Genomic DNA, 19,964 nt, shown 5'->3' with positions numbered 1-19,964 from the left:
GTACTTGAAACGTACCCCGAATAAAAGACTATAAGGGTAAATAGCATGGTAAGAAAAGTTTGGCAGGTGGACTTAAGAGCCACGTAGTCATCTGCTAACATCGACTTGTCCTGTGATTTGTCATTATATTGTTAAATTGTTATATTTAAGGGATGAAAGAAACAATATTAATAAACATTCAGTTATAGTACTCTTGGTAAAGGGGTTTCAGTGCTTAGAGACATAATAATTTTAGTTACAGTAAAAGTTTGGCCTCTTATAAGTGCAAAAAAGTACAAATATTAAACATTTCATACAGTTTATCTAGAAAGCAAAAGCAAAAATACAATAACTGCGCAACATACTTAAAAAATAAGCAAGCCATGATATTCTAGTGGGCCATAATAAGACTAAAATATACTCGAAAATACTCTGACATAAGGTTGACGGCTATCTGAGATCAAAATTTTCAAGCTTTCTCTCATGCATAAAGTGGCTCTAGGAATCACTAAGCCTCAATAAAAATGGAAACATGCAGTAAAAGCACTTGGAGAGTTGTGGTGATCACATCATATGAAAAACATGCAAGAACAAGAATATATGGAACCCTACTCATATATTAAGGAAACTTTACCTACCCTAACAGTAAGAAAATACCGAGGAAACTCTAAAATAAACAAACTTTCCTACGAAGCAAACCAAAAATAGCGTAGTGGAAGTCAATAAACCCTAACAACAACAACAAGATTCAACAACTACATCAAAACAAAAACAACAACAATAATAATAATAATACTAATAATAATAGTAATAATAAACTTTGTGGGTACAGTTTTACTTAAAAGTACTTCTTCCTTAGTGATTAGAGAATTTTTTTAAATAAAGAACAAAACTCAAAGTTAAGAATTAAAAATATAAGATACAAAAGGCAATAAATAGAAAAAATAATAAAAGAAGTTGAAAAATGTCTTTGTTAGTACAAAATTTAATAAAAAATGTTGCCTGAATAGAAGAAATTGTGATATTAGAGTAAAAAAATAAACCTAAATTTCAGCTAAAGTTGAAGAAACACAGTTTGTGTGTCTAAATTCCCATGCGAACTCTTGCTTGAATCGTTCAAATAGCGTTTTCTGAGTAAAAATACACAAAAAATGCGAAATATTGTCTCTAACAGTAAAAAACATCTGGTCAATTTTACGTGAATCCTGATGTTTATAACCCAATAATCAAATGGGCCGTGGTTCGCAACCCCGAAATAAGAGCAAATAGTGGATCGCATCCACTTTAACCTGTAGATACTGGAACTGAATGTTCCTAGTTCAGCCAAATTCGTTACGCCTTAGGTTAAATAGTCTTTGCAATGTTACAAAAGGCGGCAGAAATACCGCGTAGATTACTTCCACCGAATAAAATTGGAACCTAAAAGAAAATCAATACTCGTGTGTAAAAATTTGGCGACACTTGCCTTCCATTCAACTTCGGAAGAAGACCAAGCGAAGGGGACCGTAACAATGGCGACCCTTTCTTCCCCTCACGTGTCCATGAACGCGCGCGGTTTGGGGGTGCCGATGAATGCAACCACATAACAGGTTCTTCCGTAACAGGTTAATATTATTAACATGGATTCCGCTCGCATACTTCGTTTGCATATAGGATACATCGTTCAATTTCTTCGCCTTTAAAGCGAACATGTGTTATAATATCTTCTACCTCCGATCGAACGCGTCGACACCGGTTGAATTCGGGTAAATCTGGATCCTTAATTATACCAAATATGACTCACCACCGACGCCAAAATGGCCGAAAATGTGTTTTGTACAATAATGGAAAAACCATTAATTCCAAGTTCCCACGTGTTCATAAAGCACCCATGACTCATATCCGGCAGAAACGCATATATAATATACAACAATAGTGTTAGAATAGTCCGAAAACGAACTCCACAATAGTGTCTTTTGTACCTTAATGGAAAAACCATTAATTCCAAACTCCAACGTCTGTATAAATCATCTGTGACTCATATCCGGCAGAAACGCATATATAATATACAACAAAAGGTTAGCTTAGGTCAAAAACGGAATACATAATAGTATCTTTTGTGCACTAATGGAAAACCATTAATTTCAAACTCACACGTGTGCATGAGTCATCGATGACTCATCTCCTCCTCCACCCACGACACGTGTCGCCACGTGGCGCTAGATTAATTAACAATAGCGTCACCCCTCGAAATGAATAAAAAAGCCATTAATCATAATTAAAAATGACAGATAATCGATGAAAAACGACGTCAAGTATTTTCCCATCTACTCCGACTGAACTTGGGTGCGTGCTTACTACCCCACCGTTGTTCACATAACACCATCCGGTGGCTTCTTTCGAATGTACATTCCATACACTTTCAAACGTATATCTTAGATTTTTCGTATTGTCCCCTGTTCGCGAGAAAAAAAATAGTTGCCATGACTTATGACTTAACCCACGTATGATGTTGCGGTTGTAACTTAGGTCATGAAATATTATGATAAAATTTACACGTAATTTTGAAACATTTAGTACAGATATTTGGATTGTAAAACAAACAAACTCATACGCGAAAAGAGCTATCGAACTAATAACACCGAAAACTTGACCAAATTCTATTCCCAAGTTCAAAATTAACGTCCATCTAACCTAAACTTAACGTCCATGTAACCCAAACTTAACGTCCATCTAACCCAAACTTAGCGTCCATCTAACCCAAACTTAACGTCCATCTAACCCAAACTTAACGTCCATCTAACCTAAACTTAACGTCCATCTAACCTAAACTTAACGTCCATCTAACCCAAACTTAACGTCTATCTAACCTAAACTTAACGTCCATCTAACCCAAACTTAACGTCCATCTAACCTAAACTTAACGTCCATCTAACCTAAACTTAACGTCTATCTAACCTAAACTTTACGTCCATCTAACCCAAACTTAACGTCCATCTAACCTAAACTTAACGTCCATCTAACCTAAACTTAACGTCCATCTAACCCAAACTTAACGTCCATCTAACCTAAACTTAACGTCCATCTAACCCAAACTTAACGTCCATCTAACCTAAACTTAACGTCCATCTAACCTAAACTTAACGTCTATCTAACCTAAACTTTACGTCCATCTAACCTAAACTTAACGTCCATCTAACCCACCTACAAGTTTCTTGTGAACACTTTAAACAATGCATGTAAAATATCAACACTATGCCATGAAAACGTAAGTGGAAAATAGCCTGCTGTCAGGCACGCAGCCAGTGTGTGTGTGTGGGGGGGGGCTAAGGAGGCTCAAGCCCCCCAGATTATATTTTTATATTCCCCAATTTTATCCAAAGAATAAATGGATCCACAGCTCTCAAAATGTGTAGTTTTCTTTGTGAGAGGTCACAGAATATAATCTTTATGTGTAAAATTTAGTCCTAACTTTTAAAGCCTTTTTCTTAACAGAAATTTGTAAATATTCATAACAAAATACAATAACAATGATTTTCAGTACACTAACTGTACAAAATATAAGAAAAATAATGGACAATAGTTGTGTTAGATATTCACTCATACGGTGGATCGAGTAGCAAAGCCTCTACATTCCATTTATATAGAATAAAAATAATAATAACAATAAATTTGGATTAAAATTGGTTTATTTTTAATAACTTCTAATAGTTATTTTTGTAAAATGACAATTATTACCGTGGTAATAATTATTATTGTCATTATTATTTCTACTAGTAAGTTTTATCAGTGGCCTGCCCCCATCTACAAATATTTCTGGCGACGCCTGTGCGGATAAGGGACGAGCCTCCCCCTGAAATAAAATCCAGGCTACGGGCCTGCCTGCTGTGGTCTAGGCTCGGCAAGTTGTTAATTTGCAGAATGGCGTCATTTTTTAATCCATAAGGCTGCATACTTTTCGATAAGAAATCTTTGGTGAACGAGCAATTAATGGACACGAATGATTTTTCAATTGTGTTTGTTACATTGTTAAGAGACGTTGTACTGTAGCTGTGATTTCAATTCCATTTTGTTTGACGGGGATGAAAACACCCATAGCAGGGATAAAAATAATTTATTTTGCCGGGATAAAATTTTTGTAGAGGGAAATCCCGCCACCCCCTTTTTTTAATTCGCATACTGTTTGAAGTGTGATGTTGACAAAAATGTTCACCTGTCAAGACATACAGCAGCACAAAAATGGAGCATTATTTTTCGCAAGTTCAGGTTGCATAAGGGATCTTCTTCTTTGCTGTTTGCGTTTTAAAAGAGCAGAAATATATTATTGATTTGTATTTTTCGTATAGAGCATATTTAATGCGGACGGTAGCAAGAAGAGGCAAAATCGATCTCGTCTCGAAATTTTGTGTCAGAGACTCTGTCTCGTTCGATACTTAGGGTAACCATAGTCTGTGATATTTAAAAACTAAAATGTCTTAATTTTTTAAAATTACAATTGAATTACTTGTTTTTTTTTTAAAAAAATAGAGTTCATCTGGGTATTTTGATTATATCATAATCACAGACTTAATCCTTTAATGGCAACTTTGAACCTCTGTAGAGAGGTTGTATGCATTCAGGATAAATATTCATTTTTCGAGGCTTCGTAGCGTAGGCTCCACTTGAGACTTCTGACGAGGAAAAATGGCCTCAATCTGCCTGATGGCTGCTGATGGACAATGCGTCCCCACGTGTGGCTGGCGGCGCGGAAGATAAGGCAGCGCCATTGTTGTTGGAGAGCGAGTGCCGTGACGAAGATGACCTCGCCTGCACTGGAACGACGGAGTGGAGACGCCCCTGTGTCGTCAGACGACGACGGCCTATTCCTTGCAGAGGTTTCCTGTCAAGCGGGGTAGTTATCAAAGGTATTTCGAGAGGAGGATTTTTTTTTTGTGTCGGCTTCAAAAGGTAATATTGCGGCTTCGGAACGTAAAAATTGCGGCTTCGGAAGGTAAATATTGCGGCTTCGGAAGGTAAAAATTGCGGCTTCGAAAGGTAAAATTGCGGCTTCGAGAGTTAAAATTGCGGCTTCGAGAGTTAAAATTGCGGCTTTGAAGGTATAAATTGCGGCTTTGAAAGGTAAAAATTCCAGCTTTGAAAAGAACAATTGAAGCTTTGAAAAGTAAAAATTGCGGCTTTGAAAGTTAAATATTGGGGCTTTGAAAGTTAAAAATTTGGGTTTTGAAAGGTAAAAATTGCGACTTCGGAAGGTGAAATTTTAGTCTTCGAAGGTAAAATTTCGACTGGGACGGCAAAATTGCGACTACGACCGGCTTTGAAGGAAAAATTTTTGCATCCAAGGTAAAATATCTCTTATCCCGATGTAGTCTTGGCCTCATGACATCATTTCACGGTATGAGGAGCTCTGTAGACAGGTGTAAATAGAAATTTGAGGGGCATATTATTTATAACTATGTTCCGGAGCAAGGGGTTCTTTTAAAACCGATTTGAAAAGGGAAAACAAAACTGGAATATCTTGTCAAACTTGAGCAATTCGTATCATAAAAGTTCTTATCTGACTAGCAGATGACTTGTAAAGTATATTTTCATTGTCGATGCATTCTTGTCCTATTTGTAAAAAAACAGTAAATTCAGGGAACACAAGTGGGAGAGAGAAAGAGAGAGAGAGAGAGAGAGAGAGAGAGAGAGAGAGAGAAAATCTGCTTCCATTTTTATTTGTTTGCAATGACGTAACATCAGAGACCTTGGCGCCCATCATATTGTGTATGTGACCAATGTATCTTTTTTTTTCCGGAAAAAGAAATTGAATAGCAACGAGGTGACCAGATTATTATATTCGCTGCTTTCTCGCGTTACCAAAACGAACACGAGTAAAAAAAAATGATCGACTTGGTATAACAGTGGTAAATGCTGTTCAGAGAATGCAGTTGTTTTGTTATTGCCCAACTTCCCGACATTTTACTGCGGGTGGATCACGCCGATCACCATTTAGAACATGTCTCTGTTGCACCTGATGAAATTTGTTTAAAAACACGTTTTAAACTAACAATCATATGCAATTCAAGAATTAATTTTCACGTCTACCTTGTAATTTAATCCTTAAACTGTATCTCAGTAGGCTACGTGGCGTAAATTTCCTAATATTCGTTTCGAAACTGTTTGCTCCCCCCCTCCCCCCCATCTCACCCGAACATGTACGATATAATGACGTACGTTCTATTACGTTCGTATTAACGTTGTAACTAGTACCAACAGATGGCACAGTACCAAAGATAATTTATTTCCTTGTTATTTTATTTGAAAGAAGCTTCATTCCGATCAAGGTACCCAAAACGAAGTGAGTACATAAATGCAGTGGTATCATAAGAAATGAATAAGGTATTACAGGCTTTTCTTTCTTTAGCCACATCTCAGTTTTAGTGGCTAAGTGTAGTTATCATTATCCACATTTATATACATTATCTTTACAATTCAGATGAGTCATAATGGTAAACTAACAATACCTCCACACATATAATTGTTATGTCCTAATATTTATGACATAAACAGAAATAAACATCTCAAGATTGGAACTTCATAATTTAATATATTAAAACTTGTAACAAGGTGGATTACATTACTAAAACTTAAATCATTCATAAGACACATACACAAGATGCATAATCGTTGCTATGCACAGACTATGTACATTGGCCATAACTGCTAATTCACCATATATAATAATATATTTTATAATATATATAAAAAATGAACTTAAACTGTGTGATATTTAGTGAAAAGTGTTTGTTGTGAGGTTATTTGTTGAAACAGCATTGTCGATTCGATGAATTGTTATGCGATTGTTTTCTTAAAAATTGTGACAGAGCTCGTCATAATTACAATATTTCCAAATATACATTTATAAAAATAAAATATTACAATATTTATAGTGATGAGGTAACAATAAAATATAATTTTGCTGTGATCAGATGGCAGCAATTTAAAATAAATTTATGTTGGCATAAAAATACTTGTAAGCTATATATATATATATAATTTGGGTGGGGGCAGAGCCGCAACCACGAATTTTTGTCTGGGGGCAAGTACGAGGATAAACATACCAATAATAATAAAATGATGACATTATTATTATTATTACTAGTGATGGTAGTAGTAGTAGTATCATCAAAGACGTTATAAATTACGCAAAACGGGGGTAGAAGTCTGTGCTAAAGAATTTGTTTGGAACAAACTGTTTGAAATATTTTTTCAACACGTTCATTTTCACATTAGCTAATATTGGGATAGAAGAACACAAACTGTATTTTTGAGTGGCAGAAAATGAATGATAAATGCATTCCGAAGATAATTCTTTTTGTACATATAACAAGATATGTTTTACACATATGCAACATGGAGCGACATAAAATAAGAAAATGCATATGCAACATGCTAACACTAAATTGTGCACGTATTCAAAGTTTATTCAATACATATATACAACACATATTATTTAAATACATCACATTACAGGAAACAATTATATTGCGAGCAAGCGAGGCATGGCATTCTCTCTTTTACAACGTTTTCATTTAGATCGGTCGGCGTCCATGGACGACTCCCGCCGCCCTCTAGCTACGAGACTCCGAACTTGACGATACTGAAGAAAGCAGGAATTGCAAGCGAAGCGAGCAAGAAAATTTTACGAAGTGTACTTTTATTTGCATAAAATGTGAAATCCTCTGTGCTCCCCTGCATGTGCCCTTGGCCGTCAACGTTTGCCCTCCTTGCCCCCTAGAAATTACTTCTGTCGAAGGTTGGGCGGGGGTAATGCCCCTCTGCCCTCCCTGTGGTTGCGCCACTGGGTGGGGGGCAATTAGTGCCCTGCCCTCACGAAGTCTACGCTTATGGCTGTGGTTGTCGTGAGAAGTGCTAATAGCTGTTGCTAAGAGCGAATTTCTCAATACTATATTAGATGTGTGGATGAGAGTACTTGCGCTACTTGTGTCGTAAATGGCTGCAAAGAGCATCACTCTTCTACTTCATATTGTTGCAGGGACCAGCTCGAAGCCAACGCCCAATGGCAGCATCGGAGGGACGACAACGACGGTCAGCACCACCACCACCACGGTTGCCACCAACGGTGTCAAAAACGACAAGGGTGAGTCTTGACATTTTTTCCTGTCCCACAAACGTGTGCATGTATTTACGGAAATCAACAATTTCAGAATTTGCTTCTTGACGCAATAAATGGGGCTTTGTGTAAGCAATGTGTTTTATGGCTCATGTCCAAATGTGTAACCGGCCCTCACTGACACTGTATACATAAATGTTTGGGCGACCGTGACATAGAGGGTGTGGAAATTGGCCTCCATACGTTCTCGGTCTCGACCATACTGGATCAGCAAGGGTTGTCCTCACATACGATGATGACAGGCTGAGACAGCCCCAGAGCCGCTCATGAAGGGAATAAATGGAAAACGTCTCAGCTGAGAACCCGCGAATAGGTGCGGATCCACGGGGAGGGAGATAGGGGCGATCGCCCCTCCCAACTGCTAGGATTTTGGATACATTATGATATGTAATATTTTTTAAATTTCTGTCTTTTATCATCAAGTTTAATAGTCTCGAAAATATTTTTTATAAGTTTGATTTAAGCCTAGATTTTGCTCATGATAGGCTAATCAGGACTGGAACTACAGTTTAAATTTGGATCATAACCACTCTGCAAGATGCCTCAAAAGGGGAACGAACGTGGGACCACTGTTTAGAATGGGTTTATTTTTCTTTGTTTATTCATTTTATTTCTCATATAAGATCGTTAAGTTACCATGACAATGAGAGGAATTATGATAATAATTACATAACCATGTATTCCAGTCCTACACCTCTATTTTTGCCAAAAATACGCTTATCTGTAGAGCATTATAACATAGTTTGATCCTAAGAACCAAATATTGTTGATATAAAGTAGTTCAAGTGTAGATTATAATTGACGGTGAGGTGAGGTCCCACACTGAAATTCGCCCCTCATAACTACAATTCTAAATCCGCCACTGCCCGCGAAAGGTATCGAACCAGTGTTTCTTATATGGAAGTCGGACGTCCTGTCAACTGAACTACAGGCAAAATGAACACTGAAATTTGAATTTACGACCAAAATAGCGCATGCGTTCATGGGATTGTAATATTTTAACATGTCTGGTAGTGTTTTGGAACATTTCGCGTGAGTACGTTTTTCTGTCCGCGATTTCGCAACTGCCATCGCTTTTATCGCCCAGCGGGGGGAGAGAACTGGAAATGAATGATCGAAAGGAAATCCGCGGATGCGGGGGAAAGGACATGACCCAGATAGATTGACGTCGTTATTGTTCGGCGTGACAACCAACAACGCTCGGACGAGGAAGCGCTGGGATGCGACCGTCGGCGCTCACTTGGGCGTCACTCCGCCGACCGCGAGTCATTTCCGTCCAGCACCGCCTCCTTCGGCTAAGAATTGGTGACCTCGGGGAGACAGTTCGCCCTTCTTCGCCTCCGAAGAAGTTCGTTCCTCGGAAGTGTCCGTGTGCTTAACCTATCTGCGCTGCAGCCACTTGTGCTTCTGGTAACGACAATGACAGTGTGTCATCAACTTCTTGCAGGCTGATCAGGAAGACCCTTGAGAGTTTTTGGAGACAGTTCCTCATAGGAACCATTCTTCTTGAGGATTTGATTGGTGGAAGGACTATAACTGTCTCAAAATCTTGAAGATTGGACAGTTTATGGTTTTGGGTATCATTGAGGCCATTGAGATTTTTGATCCTATTGGCTTTTCCGACAAGAGCGATTGCTGAACACGTGACTTGAGACACTAGAGGAGGTTCCTATATATAGACCACTATTTCCACATTCTACTACGAAAACTGCACTGCTAAAAAGACAAGGTGAAGTTCCTTCCGTGTTCGATCTGCGGGGGCAAAGGCCCCCAGAATTTGGCCCCTAACCCTCCTTCGAAATATGCCCGCCGTTTTTACACCGCCATCACTTCTCTGCGTAGCAGGCGGCGCAAAAAGAAGCGATGGAAGAGCTTGCAACACATACCAGGTAAGTGCTCTTGAACAAAGAAAAAGGGGCGAAGATGATTGTTCTTGTAATGGGCGCCATAATTAGGGGCGTGTCTCCGCTTTGATAGCTCCGGTGTTATTACTTCCGGTGATGGCCTCTCCTCTTTGCCAGCCATCGATTGGCATCCGACCTGGTAAAAAAAAGCCCTCCGCCTTCACAATCGGCTTTTGTGTGCACTGGGAGTGACGTCACGGCAGTAAACAAATGAAGTGTTATTTCCTCCGGAGGGAATGGTGTGTTTGTGTGTGCTCGCGTTCTACCACTGTCGTAGCCTGTGTGCTTCACCTTGCGAGTTCCACAATCAGTAAGGGCGGGTCTACTGTCTCTTTCGGCCATCTACAAAGGTAAGCACTTAAGAACTGTTAAATTTCCACCTTTTTTCGCACAGTAGAATCCATACAGAAGTTCATGACACGTGGCCGAGCACGTGAAGCGGTCGACTTTGTATCTCACCACGGAAGTTCCTGGCTTCGAGTCCCGGCCTGTTCATGGGCGGTCTTTGCGTGTATCCTTTTATCTAATCATCACCCATACTTCTTGTCGCGATTAGCCAAAGTGGCAGAGAAGCGACGTAAAATATCATAATACAAATAAAAGTGCACGGAGGCTAATCGGGAATGGGTGGACATACGGTTTTACGTGTCATTGATTGATTTGGTTTATTTTACTTTACTTTACTTTTCTGCACTTTTGGCTAATCTCGAAGATGAGGGTGAGTGAAGAAGGGACACTCACAAACATCCATGCCCAGGCCGGGATTCGAACCCGGGACCTCTGGCGTCGTAGCGCGATGTGCTAACCACGGGGGCTGGCGAAAGCAAACTGTAGACGAATTTCTTAATAAGAGCGATTCCCCTAAACTTAAGATAATCTTGGGGGCTTGCTCAATTTATAGTATCTGTGTAAACGAATGACCGAGAAAAGTTCTTGGAAAATAATTTTCAATGTCATTAATGTCGTGAAATTATAAAAAAATATTAAATGCATGTGGAAGACCTCTTTTTCTCGCAATTAGACTGAAAATTACAGTCTATTTAGGTACACAAACAACACGAATTTCAGCTTAATGGCAAAAATAGTAGAATTTGCGACATCTGCATTTCATTAATATCATTAACTTAACGTTATGGCTTATTTTACTGTTCTCACTGCTCACGTCTTTTGCCTTGCAGTTGCACGTACGGTACTCATATGCAATTCGTTGTAAATATTCATTCAGAATTCAAGTTTATTAACCTTGCACTATAAAATATAGCTGTTGAACACAGTGTCGTGCCCCTAACTGCTTGAGGATAACTACACACACACACACATGCATACAATGTAGTATTTGAAGTGGATAGGGAGGTATTCCATTATCTGGTTTTTGCTTCCCCCTCTGCGTCTCAATTTTCGACCGTTGACGGGAGGGGCGACTATTTGTGTAATTTATATATAATTATATATAATGGATATTTTTGAAATACCACATTGCGACAAACCATGAAGGCTAATGGGAGGTGTTGTAGAAATAAGGGCTTCACAACATTTACAATATCAACAATTGTGGAGATTATGTGATCAGCACCACGCTCCAGCTGCATTTACACCCTCCCTCGAGGATCCCATTTTATTGGAGACTGGATGAGCTCCAGAGCAATCTTATGGTCTCGGCCACGGAAGCGGAAAATAAATTGCAGGGAAATCGCAAAGGTTTGTGTTTTTATTGTGGAATCGAACACGGTACCCTGTGTAGACTAACTGGGAGTTCGAAGATAATGAAATCTTGAAAAATCTTCAGTTCACATCCGTTCACGAACCCGGTACTGTAAGTTCCTAAGTACGGTGTATAGCGACCAAAATTTCTTGAAACCAGGGAATTATTAGGAAAGTGATAGATTTACTGTACAAAAGATATGGATTGTTCTACATATAGCAGAACATTAGCTCTTGAAATTTGAGGAACTTGCCTGAAAACCTGATAGTATACATGATTTTTTGTTCTCGTGACCTACTAAGCAATGTGTCATCCGATGAGACCGAGAGATCTCAGTTAGTTCACCCGCTTCCCCTTGTAGAACTCTCCAGCTCAAAATCCGCATTCTTTTGTCTGGTATTGAAGCAGCAGTGTAACTTGAGTAGGGGGTGGGTTAATATGAACACCATGTCGTCGGAGATTAACAGAAATACCCTTGTGAATTTTAATAAACCTGAAAGGTTAAGAGGCAATGCTACCTTTGCTGCCCCTCAAGTTACGCAATTGAGGAGTATAGTAAACTGTAACTACCCCGCACAAAGTATACCTTCCCCTTCTACTTTCCCACTCATTTTTCTGGGGTCGCCACTTCTGATAGGGCAGTTATGATTCACATTCAATGAGGACCTTCTCTCCATAATCCACCAAACGATAAGTTTGTTGTAAGCAAAGTTGTAATCCAATCTTTCCCCCTACGTAAATTATTTTCGCACAAACTTCTGCAGTCCACAAGGAACGAACAGCTTTCCAGATCGTACGCAAGAGGCTTTTGAGTTGTTAGCAAATATTGACTCCTTCCCGAGTTGTCATTGAGGAGCCTCTAATACGGGGATAAGAGTTCCCGAGCTGCCTCCTTCCTTTCCTGAGGAGCCAGTTTACATTTTGTCTATTTGCGATCGCGCAATCGGCGCGGAAGGAAGGAAGGGAATGAGCTATTTGTGTAGTTGGAAATGCCAAAGGAGAGGTCTCTCAAGAAAATGACGTTTGTCATGTACGTAAAAGAATTTCGTAAGTCTAAAAGAAGAAGCTTTCCTTACTGTGGATTTGTATCAATACAATTTTGACCTCGGGTCTCTTCGCCTTGACCTCGGGTCTCTTCGCCTTGACCTCGGGTCTCTTCGCCTTGACCTCGGGTCTCTTCGCCTTGACCTCGGGTCTCTTCGTCTTCACCTCGGTTCTCTTCGCCTTCACCTCGGGTCTCTTCGCCTTCACCTCGGGTCTCTACACGCTTTGGCCTCGGGTCCCGACGCTTTGACCTCTGATGTATTCGCTTTGACCGGATTTTTTCACTTTTACCTTGGTTGTCTTCCAAAGACACCTATTGAAGCTGCAAAAGCATGTTGCTTTCTGTTCATGCTCTGTACCTATTGTAGGCTAGAACGCAACCACTCTCTGTGTTCCATTTCTTTTCATACAGCTTCTTAGGTGTAAAGGGTCCGTCGGCTGGCAGCAGGGTTGCCCTGGCCAGAATTGTGAAAAATATTCGATATTTCAAGAGCAAAATAAATTAATTGTCGGGATTTTGGTGCAGTAAATCAAAACATCAATCAGTAGTTGTCTAGACACATTCTTTCTCAGTACTCATATAAAATTTGAAACTTTCCTGTCGAGTGGTTCTCGAGATATTCGTGACCAAAATTAACCCGTAAGCTTGAGTGAGAAAATACTCAAATCTTGACCGGGGTATAAGCTTTAAGACCGTGATGATCGTGGGAATTCTCGTGTTGATATCCATGTCGACAGCAGTAAGGGGAGATGTACGAGAAACAGTTGAATACAAAGCATTGGGTGCATCGCATGAGCGATTTACCTACCAGACTTTCTCCACCACACCTTCCTATAAACTTAACCAACCCCTCCCATCATCATTCGTAGAGCGCGAACGGCATTGCCATTGTAGTCTACCAAATCAAATTCATTTCGTCAACAATACGCTCAAAGCTCTCTTCACCGACGGTTTTAGAGAGAGAGAAGGACGGAACAGAACGAAACAAAACTATAAAAATATTTAGAAGCGTGAAGAGCGAGGATATCCTGTGCGCCGAACGTTGTACACAGATTGACACAGAGCGTCCTTGTGGGCAGCATCCGGTTCTTTATCATGTGATGTAATGCAGCGAATCCAATCTCTTGGAAAGTGGGTGATGCTGCGGACCGAGCTCTCGCTTTTGGGAAAATAAACAAGCAGCCTTGGGAAGGCACAATGTGTGGGTGTGTGATTTGCTTCTGTTTGTAACCTATTTCTCGGTGTACTGTTATTCCACACACAAAAACGTATTTCTGGACAAGCCTTCGCTGCATTTCAACCGTGGACAAACTAATATTTTTCTGTCAGGAATAGTGGAGGGCGTCACTCCGAAATAATTATCCTTTGCATTTGAAAGCTTATGTAATGAATTAATGCTTATTTTCTGATATTATGTTTTTTATCACTAACTAAGCATGTAAATGTTTGCATACTTGTCATGAGTGAAATTTTTGTATTGCTATATTATTTGCATTTTTATTTTTGCACTTATATTTCTGCCTCTTCAGGCAAATCGCAACGATGAGGATAAATGATGAACACACTGGTGAGAAGTCTCGGATGGTTCGTCAATCCTTCCCTATCTCAAAGTCGTATAAATCGACGCCACCATTACAAGCCACATTATGACAATTGTTATTTTCTTATTGTACATTGTATTGGAAACACAAATTAGACTGAGTGGCGCAGGAACGTTCCTGATTAGGAAGGGGTCAAATTTAATCTTCCACACGCAACCACACATGCACACATGTATATTTAGTGGAATTGTATGTGTGTGTGCGAGTGGGATTGTAGCACCCGTCATTCTTCGTATTATACGCACCATTGTTACTCGTAATAATCTTGATCTTTAACTACGAATATTTCAACGGTAGCCGCTTTTGTTTGTCAAATCGTCGGCTTCTGTGGCGGACTGGTTAACACAGCGCTACGACGCTAGCAGGTCTCGGGTTCGAATCCCGGCCTGGACATGGATGTTCTATGTGAGGGTCCCTTCATCAATTTCATCATATCATCACTCATCCTCATCTTCGCAATTAGCCAAGAGGAGCAGAAAAGCGAAGTAAAATATACCAAATCAATCGATCGTTTGTCAAATTATTTCAGGAGGGTGCATTTTGGTTCGAAGATTTTTGGGAGGTACTTTCACTTTCTAAACCCTCCCTCTTTCCACGCTATTGTCCACTACAAAACACATTTATTGAGTTTAACATCGAACAATTGTCTGTGTTGTGGTGCGAGTTCTGAAGCAACATCTTCGGGAAAACAATGTAAGGAGCGTTCATTAAATTCCAACTTTGGTACATTAATAAGAAGGGGTTGACCTTCTGATCAACACGCAATAAAAGCAGGCTCCTGCATATATTAATATCCATTTGTAATGTGGTAACAATGTAACCGTGACGAATTGTTGTAAGCGGAATGCAAGAACTCTCCGATGCGGCGTCTTGTCCGTGAACTCGACAGTCGCTACCGAACACGATTTTCCGAGAATAAGGCTTTTCGTGCTGGGGGGAGCTTCTTTCTGTGTCTCTTGAGATCTTCACGCCGAGTAGCTCGAGGCTGAAGGTCAAAAAGCAAACGCCATTCTCAAGGTCGCCACGGAAACGTATCCGCATGCTCCTTCATGTGTGGAAGACGTACGGCAAGACCACACACATGTGAAAGGGTTCCCCCACCCCTGCTCTTTTTAGCGCTTCCTAAACAAAGGCATCACTTCTTACGGTGGGCGTGTCAGGGGCGTACTTAGGATTAGATTTGTAGGGACAGAGCTCAAATGTTGTGCTTAACCCTAGCTAACCCGTGCCATATGAGAAACTTACTTATCTGAGGGGCTCACATGCCCACACTTTTTAAATGATTAATATTCAAGAAACCATTTTGTTATTGAATCACTACTTACTCTGTTGATTATATTTGTGCAGTTATTTATGAATTATAATAACTACAAAAATTACCATCATTACCAACTAATTGTACACTGTCACTTGCGTGAGTGTCTCGAATGACACACATTCAAAGATGGCGCCTGATGGGCCCACCTGGTGCTTTTTACCTCCTAATTACATTACATTTATGTTTTCATGAACAAAAGTAATACAGACATATTGGAACACTCTAGGGAACAATGTTATTTCAATTTTTTATGAAAATTTTCACACTTAACGCCATCGGGTAAGGTAGGGTTAATTTTGGGAACGTTCCATAGTAGTTTTGAAAGTGCAGGTGAATTTGTGTTAGCATATGCACTGGCCTACTGAGAAATATTTTAACGGGAGTCAACTATTGGAAACTACCTTTTAGTGCAATTGTGAAATAGCGAAATGATAATATTGCACTATTTTTTCAAGAGAAGCGAAGTCTTTCAGCAAATTAGGATATGGACCACATAACCCGAAATTTGGATGCGCTCGTTCTCATATGGTATATGCATACCCAATTAAACACAGTATTTCGCTTAATATTTCCTTGTGATATACTAGAGCCATATCTATTCTCCATCCGCTGTAAGAACGAAGTTTATGTACACAAAACCACATGACTATTGAAAAATTGTTCCTTTCTTATTTGTTAGTTCTCCTCTTACATGGCCCACAAATATATTGGTCGTAACTCTATAGGTCACAATATATTGAAGATTGTTTTAAGTCCACTTTATTCACAGATAGGCCAATAGCAAGTGGACTTGCAGTTTAAACTGGCATCATAAGCGCTATGTGCCTCCACCGGGTATCGAACCCGGGACCCCTTGATTATAAGGCAACGACGTTACCGACACGTACAGCTCATATTGTAAAGATCCACAATTTTAGTATGAAAGCTACGTTTAGTGGCATTGGTTTATCATATGCACCAGCGTTTGAATTGGAAATTGTTAGCTGGAGGGGTGTTTCATCGACCCTTGGTGTTACCTGGGGGTGGGGGTATGGTTTAATATGGTGACAGTAAGGCTTCGAACACTGATATGCACTATATCCCCGGGGCAGGGTAGTAATATATATGAAGTCTGGCAATGAAGTATGCGAATCACCAAGACATCGGTGATATATTTACATACGTATACTTTCTTACAAAAATCAAATTTGCGTTGTAAAATTACAAAGTTAGTGATGTAATTTAAATATATTTGATAAAATTTAACATCAATGTAAGTTATATTTTCATATACGTTTGAGAATCATGTCGGTGTGAGAGAGCATCTTGGCAATCGCAGCATCCCTCCAGGAGCAGGTGAACAAAGAAAGCGGTGCCGAGGACAGAACAGTGATTAAGGTTAGGTCTCCGCAGTGGAGCTGTCTTGCTCCGAGATGGACAACTTTAATGGTTGCAGGAAGAGGACGCCTGTGCACAACCGTGAACGAAGGAAATTGCATAATGGGTCGTCGCCGGAACGCAAACACGAGTTTATCACCCTAACCCCCTCCCCTCTACCCCTCACACATTCCCAGTTTTTCTTGCAATGTGGCGGCTATCTTACTAAACTTCAGAAATGTTTTTTGTGAATAGTGATGATTGGTGCCAAGTTGGCCTCCGTGACGAGGTAATGTGCCGCGAAGCCAGAGGTTTCAGGGTCGAACCCTGGTCTGGCATGGATGTGTCACTATTACAGATGTAGATTTTTCGCTTTTAAAAATTAGGAAGTTAGGATGTTTGTAGTATTTTGGGATGAAAAAAAAAGAATATTTTGCATGAAAAATTGGATGGAAAAAAATCAGCATTCATGGGTTTTCTAGATTTTTCAGTCGCAATTCTCGAAAATAACAAAACAAGCATGTAAAATGGAAGTGAAAATATGAGCATTAACAAATGTGTTAACTGTTTTGGACCATAAATCATTTTAAATTGTCATGTGATCATACTCATTAAAATTTTAAAATAAATTGTTTAAAATTTTCCTTCATAGCCTAATACCACCCAACGACATTTGTGCTAAATTTAAAACATCACTATTCAAGGTATATGCACTTTATTTGAACACACTCACTGAAAGTTTACAAAGATCAAATTCAAACGTTGAGTTCTTTTAATCTGTTTCGTTTGTCTGTGAACATTTATGTACCATAGAAATGCAATTTAGCTCGTATTTCGCGGAAACACATTTCGGATTCAATTTAGCTCGTATTTCGCGGAAACACATTTCGCATATTGCATTCAATTTCACATATTGAAATTAATTTCGCTTTTTATCGCGTTAATACACTTAATTGCCTTTTAAATATCAAACACACCTCGTATTTTGACTGCATTGGTCACATTCCGCATTTATCGCGATTGGTAAGATCTTCCATCTCTAATCATTGTGTTTGTCTCACCATCCATTTCATCTTTTATTGCAATCGTTTATCCAATAGGTAAATAAGAGACTATAGTAACCAAAATAGAAATGATAATGCCGAGACGAAAGCCTGTAAAGGCGATAGAAGAGGGAGCCTTGTTTCAGAGTCTCGTCTCGTTCAGGACTCACATTGCCATGCAAATATTTGCCAAGATCAAAATTGCTTTACATGTAACTTATCCACACGCACCGATTGGACGGCTCTGAATTATTTACGGCTAGGTTTTACGTGTTCTTTAATTCGTAGAAACTTGTTTGTAATTTGTTTTACACGCTATTATTAGTTGTTTTTTTTAAAATATTTTTGTATATTATTTTTTCAAGATTCGAGACGAAAGGGTGGCTAGTGTTTATATATCGAGACGAGACGACATGCTATACTTTATCCCGGGAACCTCTGGAGCAAGGTCGCGCATAACGATTCAGAAGGGGGGATAGCAAGTGGGCAGAGCAAAGCAGTACACGCTGCTACAAATAGCTGGTAGCCGCAGTGGCTTTCCCCCTCCACAAATCTCGTTCCCTCTCACGTGTTCATTGGTTGAGCCCTCTCGCTACTTGCACAGACACTTGGTTTCGGAATCCACTGATTCATAGGAGGAACAGAGTGTGTGTGTTTTTACGTGTAACGAGAAATCAAGCGATGGACGTTCGAATTTGTATCATCTAAATTCAAAATTATCCGAATCCCGAATCCTCTAACTCGAGTTCTGGAACCGCTATCCAGTTCCTGGATCGGATACCCCAATTTCTGTTTCTGGATCAAATATCCGAATGCCTTGAATCCTTATCCAGGTATCCGAAAGTCAGGAATCCCAGATAGGGTATCCGAATATCTCGAATTGGATAGCCTATTCTTCATTATCCAAATCAATTAGTAGTCGAGAATCGGATGTGCTCATTCCAAGTTTGCTTATTTATTTATATCGGCTTTGTATACATGGTGAAGTTAAGGCTTTAATTAATGCATTTTCTTCCACTTAGCCATTTACTTACACCTCTTTACAAATAAAGTTTAAAAGAAAGAAAAATGAATTTAAAATTAATACAACAAAAGATGTATATAAACGCAAACACAGACACATTCTTGTTCTTACACACACGCGCGTGCAAGCAAATATATAACATTACGCTTAAACACATCCAAAACAGTCTAAATTAATCAAAATTCACCTGAAATATTATATGTAATCATGTTTGTTCCTGTGCTTTAATTTCTTCTGTCATTCTCTTCACCTGGTACTTACTTTTGGAAGTCAAATTTTTAATTTTCATTATTTAATAGATGTTATTTGAACAGTTTTTGTGAATGTCAGAATTGAGGAAGAGGCATGCATTTCAGGTGGCAACTTGTTCCAAAGGCCTGCTGAGGTAACAGACAAAGAATTTGCATAAAAGTTCGATTTGTGGAGTGGACTGTATGGAGAGCAGAGACGTTTCGCACGATCTGGTGTTGCGGCTGTGAAAGTCTGAAATATGTTGAAATCTGTTATGGAGATATTGTGGGTCTTTTATTGGGAGGATTTTATACAGTAAAATTAAATTGTTATCAAGTTCAGTGTGATCAATTGTTCTCTTCCTTTCTCATGGGGAGAATCGACGAAAGAGGCATTTTGTGGTTACCTGAATAAGCCATCCTATTTTTAGACATCACCAGTCTTAAGCGCACGTGGTTGCATGGGGTGCGTGTGTTCTGGTATGTAACTTCCCTTCCTGCCCCCTCCCTCTCGTTGTTTCTCTTTCTGCAACAGCTGCCGGTAAGATCTTTGTCACTCGTTACGTCAGGCACTTGGACTCCTCAGAAGGGGTTAGAGCGTTTACTTTCT

General features: G+C 39.5%; 1 protein-coding gene across 11 annotated transcripts in view; it reads left to right on the top strand.

Moving 5' to 3' along the window:
• Window positions 1–19,964, top strand: part of LOC145994848 (uncharacterized) — a 448,153-nt gene that overhangs the window by 298,308 nt on the left and 129,881 nt on the right. For 9 of the 11 annotated variants that reach the window (XM_083131227.1, XM_083131229.1, XM_083131228.1 and 6 more), the window contains one exon: window positions 7,994–8,098. In XM_083131227.1, the coding sequence (XP_082987353.1) occupies window positions 7,994–8,098 (105 nt within the window). Of the gene's footprint in view, window positions 1–7,993; window positions 8,099–9,852; window positions 10,021–10,318; window positions 10,386–19,964 lie in introns of those variants that run through there. The other 2 variants (XM_083131236.1, XM_083131237.1) reach the window with 2 other exon arrangements.

This window comes from Lepisma saccharinum, chromosome 11, assembly GCF_977018435.1.
Source record: "Lepisma saccharinum chromosome 11, izLepSacc3.1, whole genome shotgun sequence".
Taxonomy (NCBI): domain Eukaryota; kingdom Metazoa; phylum Arthropoda; class Insecta; order Zygentoma; family Lepismatidae; genus Lepisma; species Lepisma saccharinum.
Note: the sequence above shows the minus strand (reverse complement) of the source record. Positions and strands in the feature narration are given on the sequence as shown.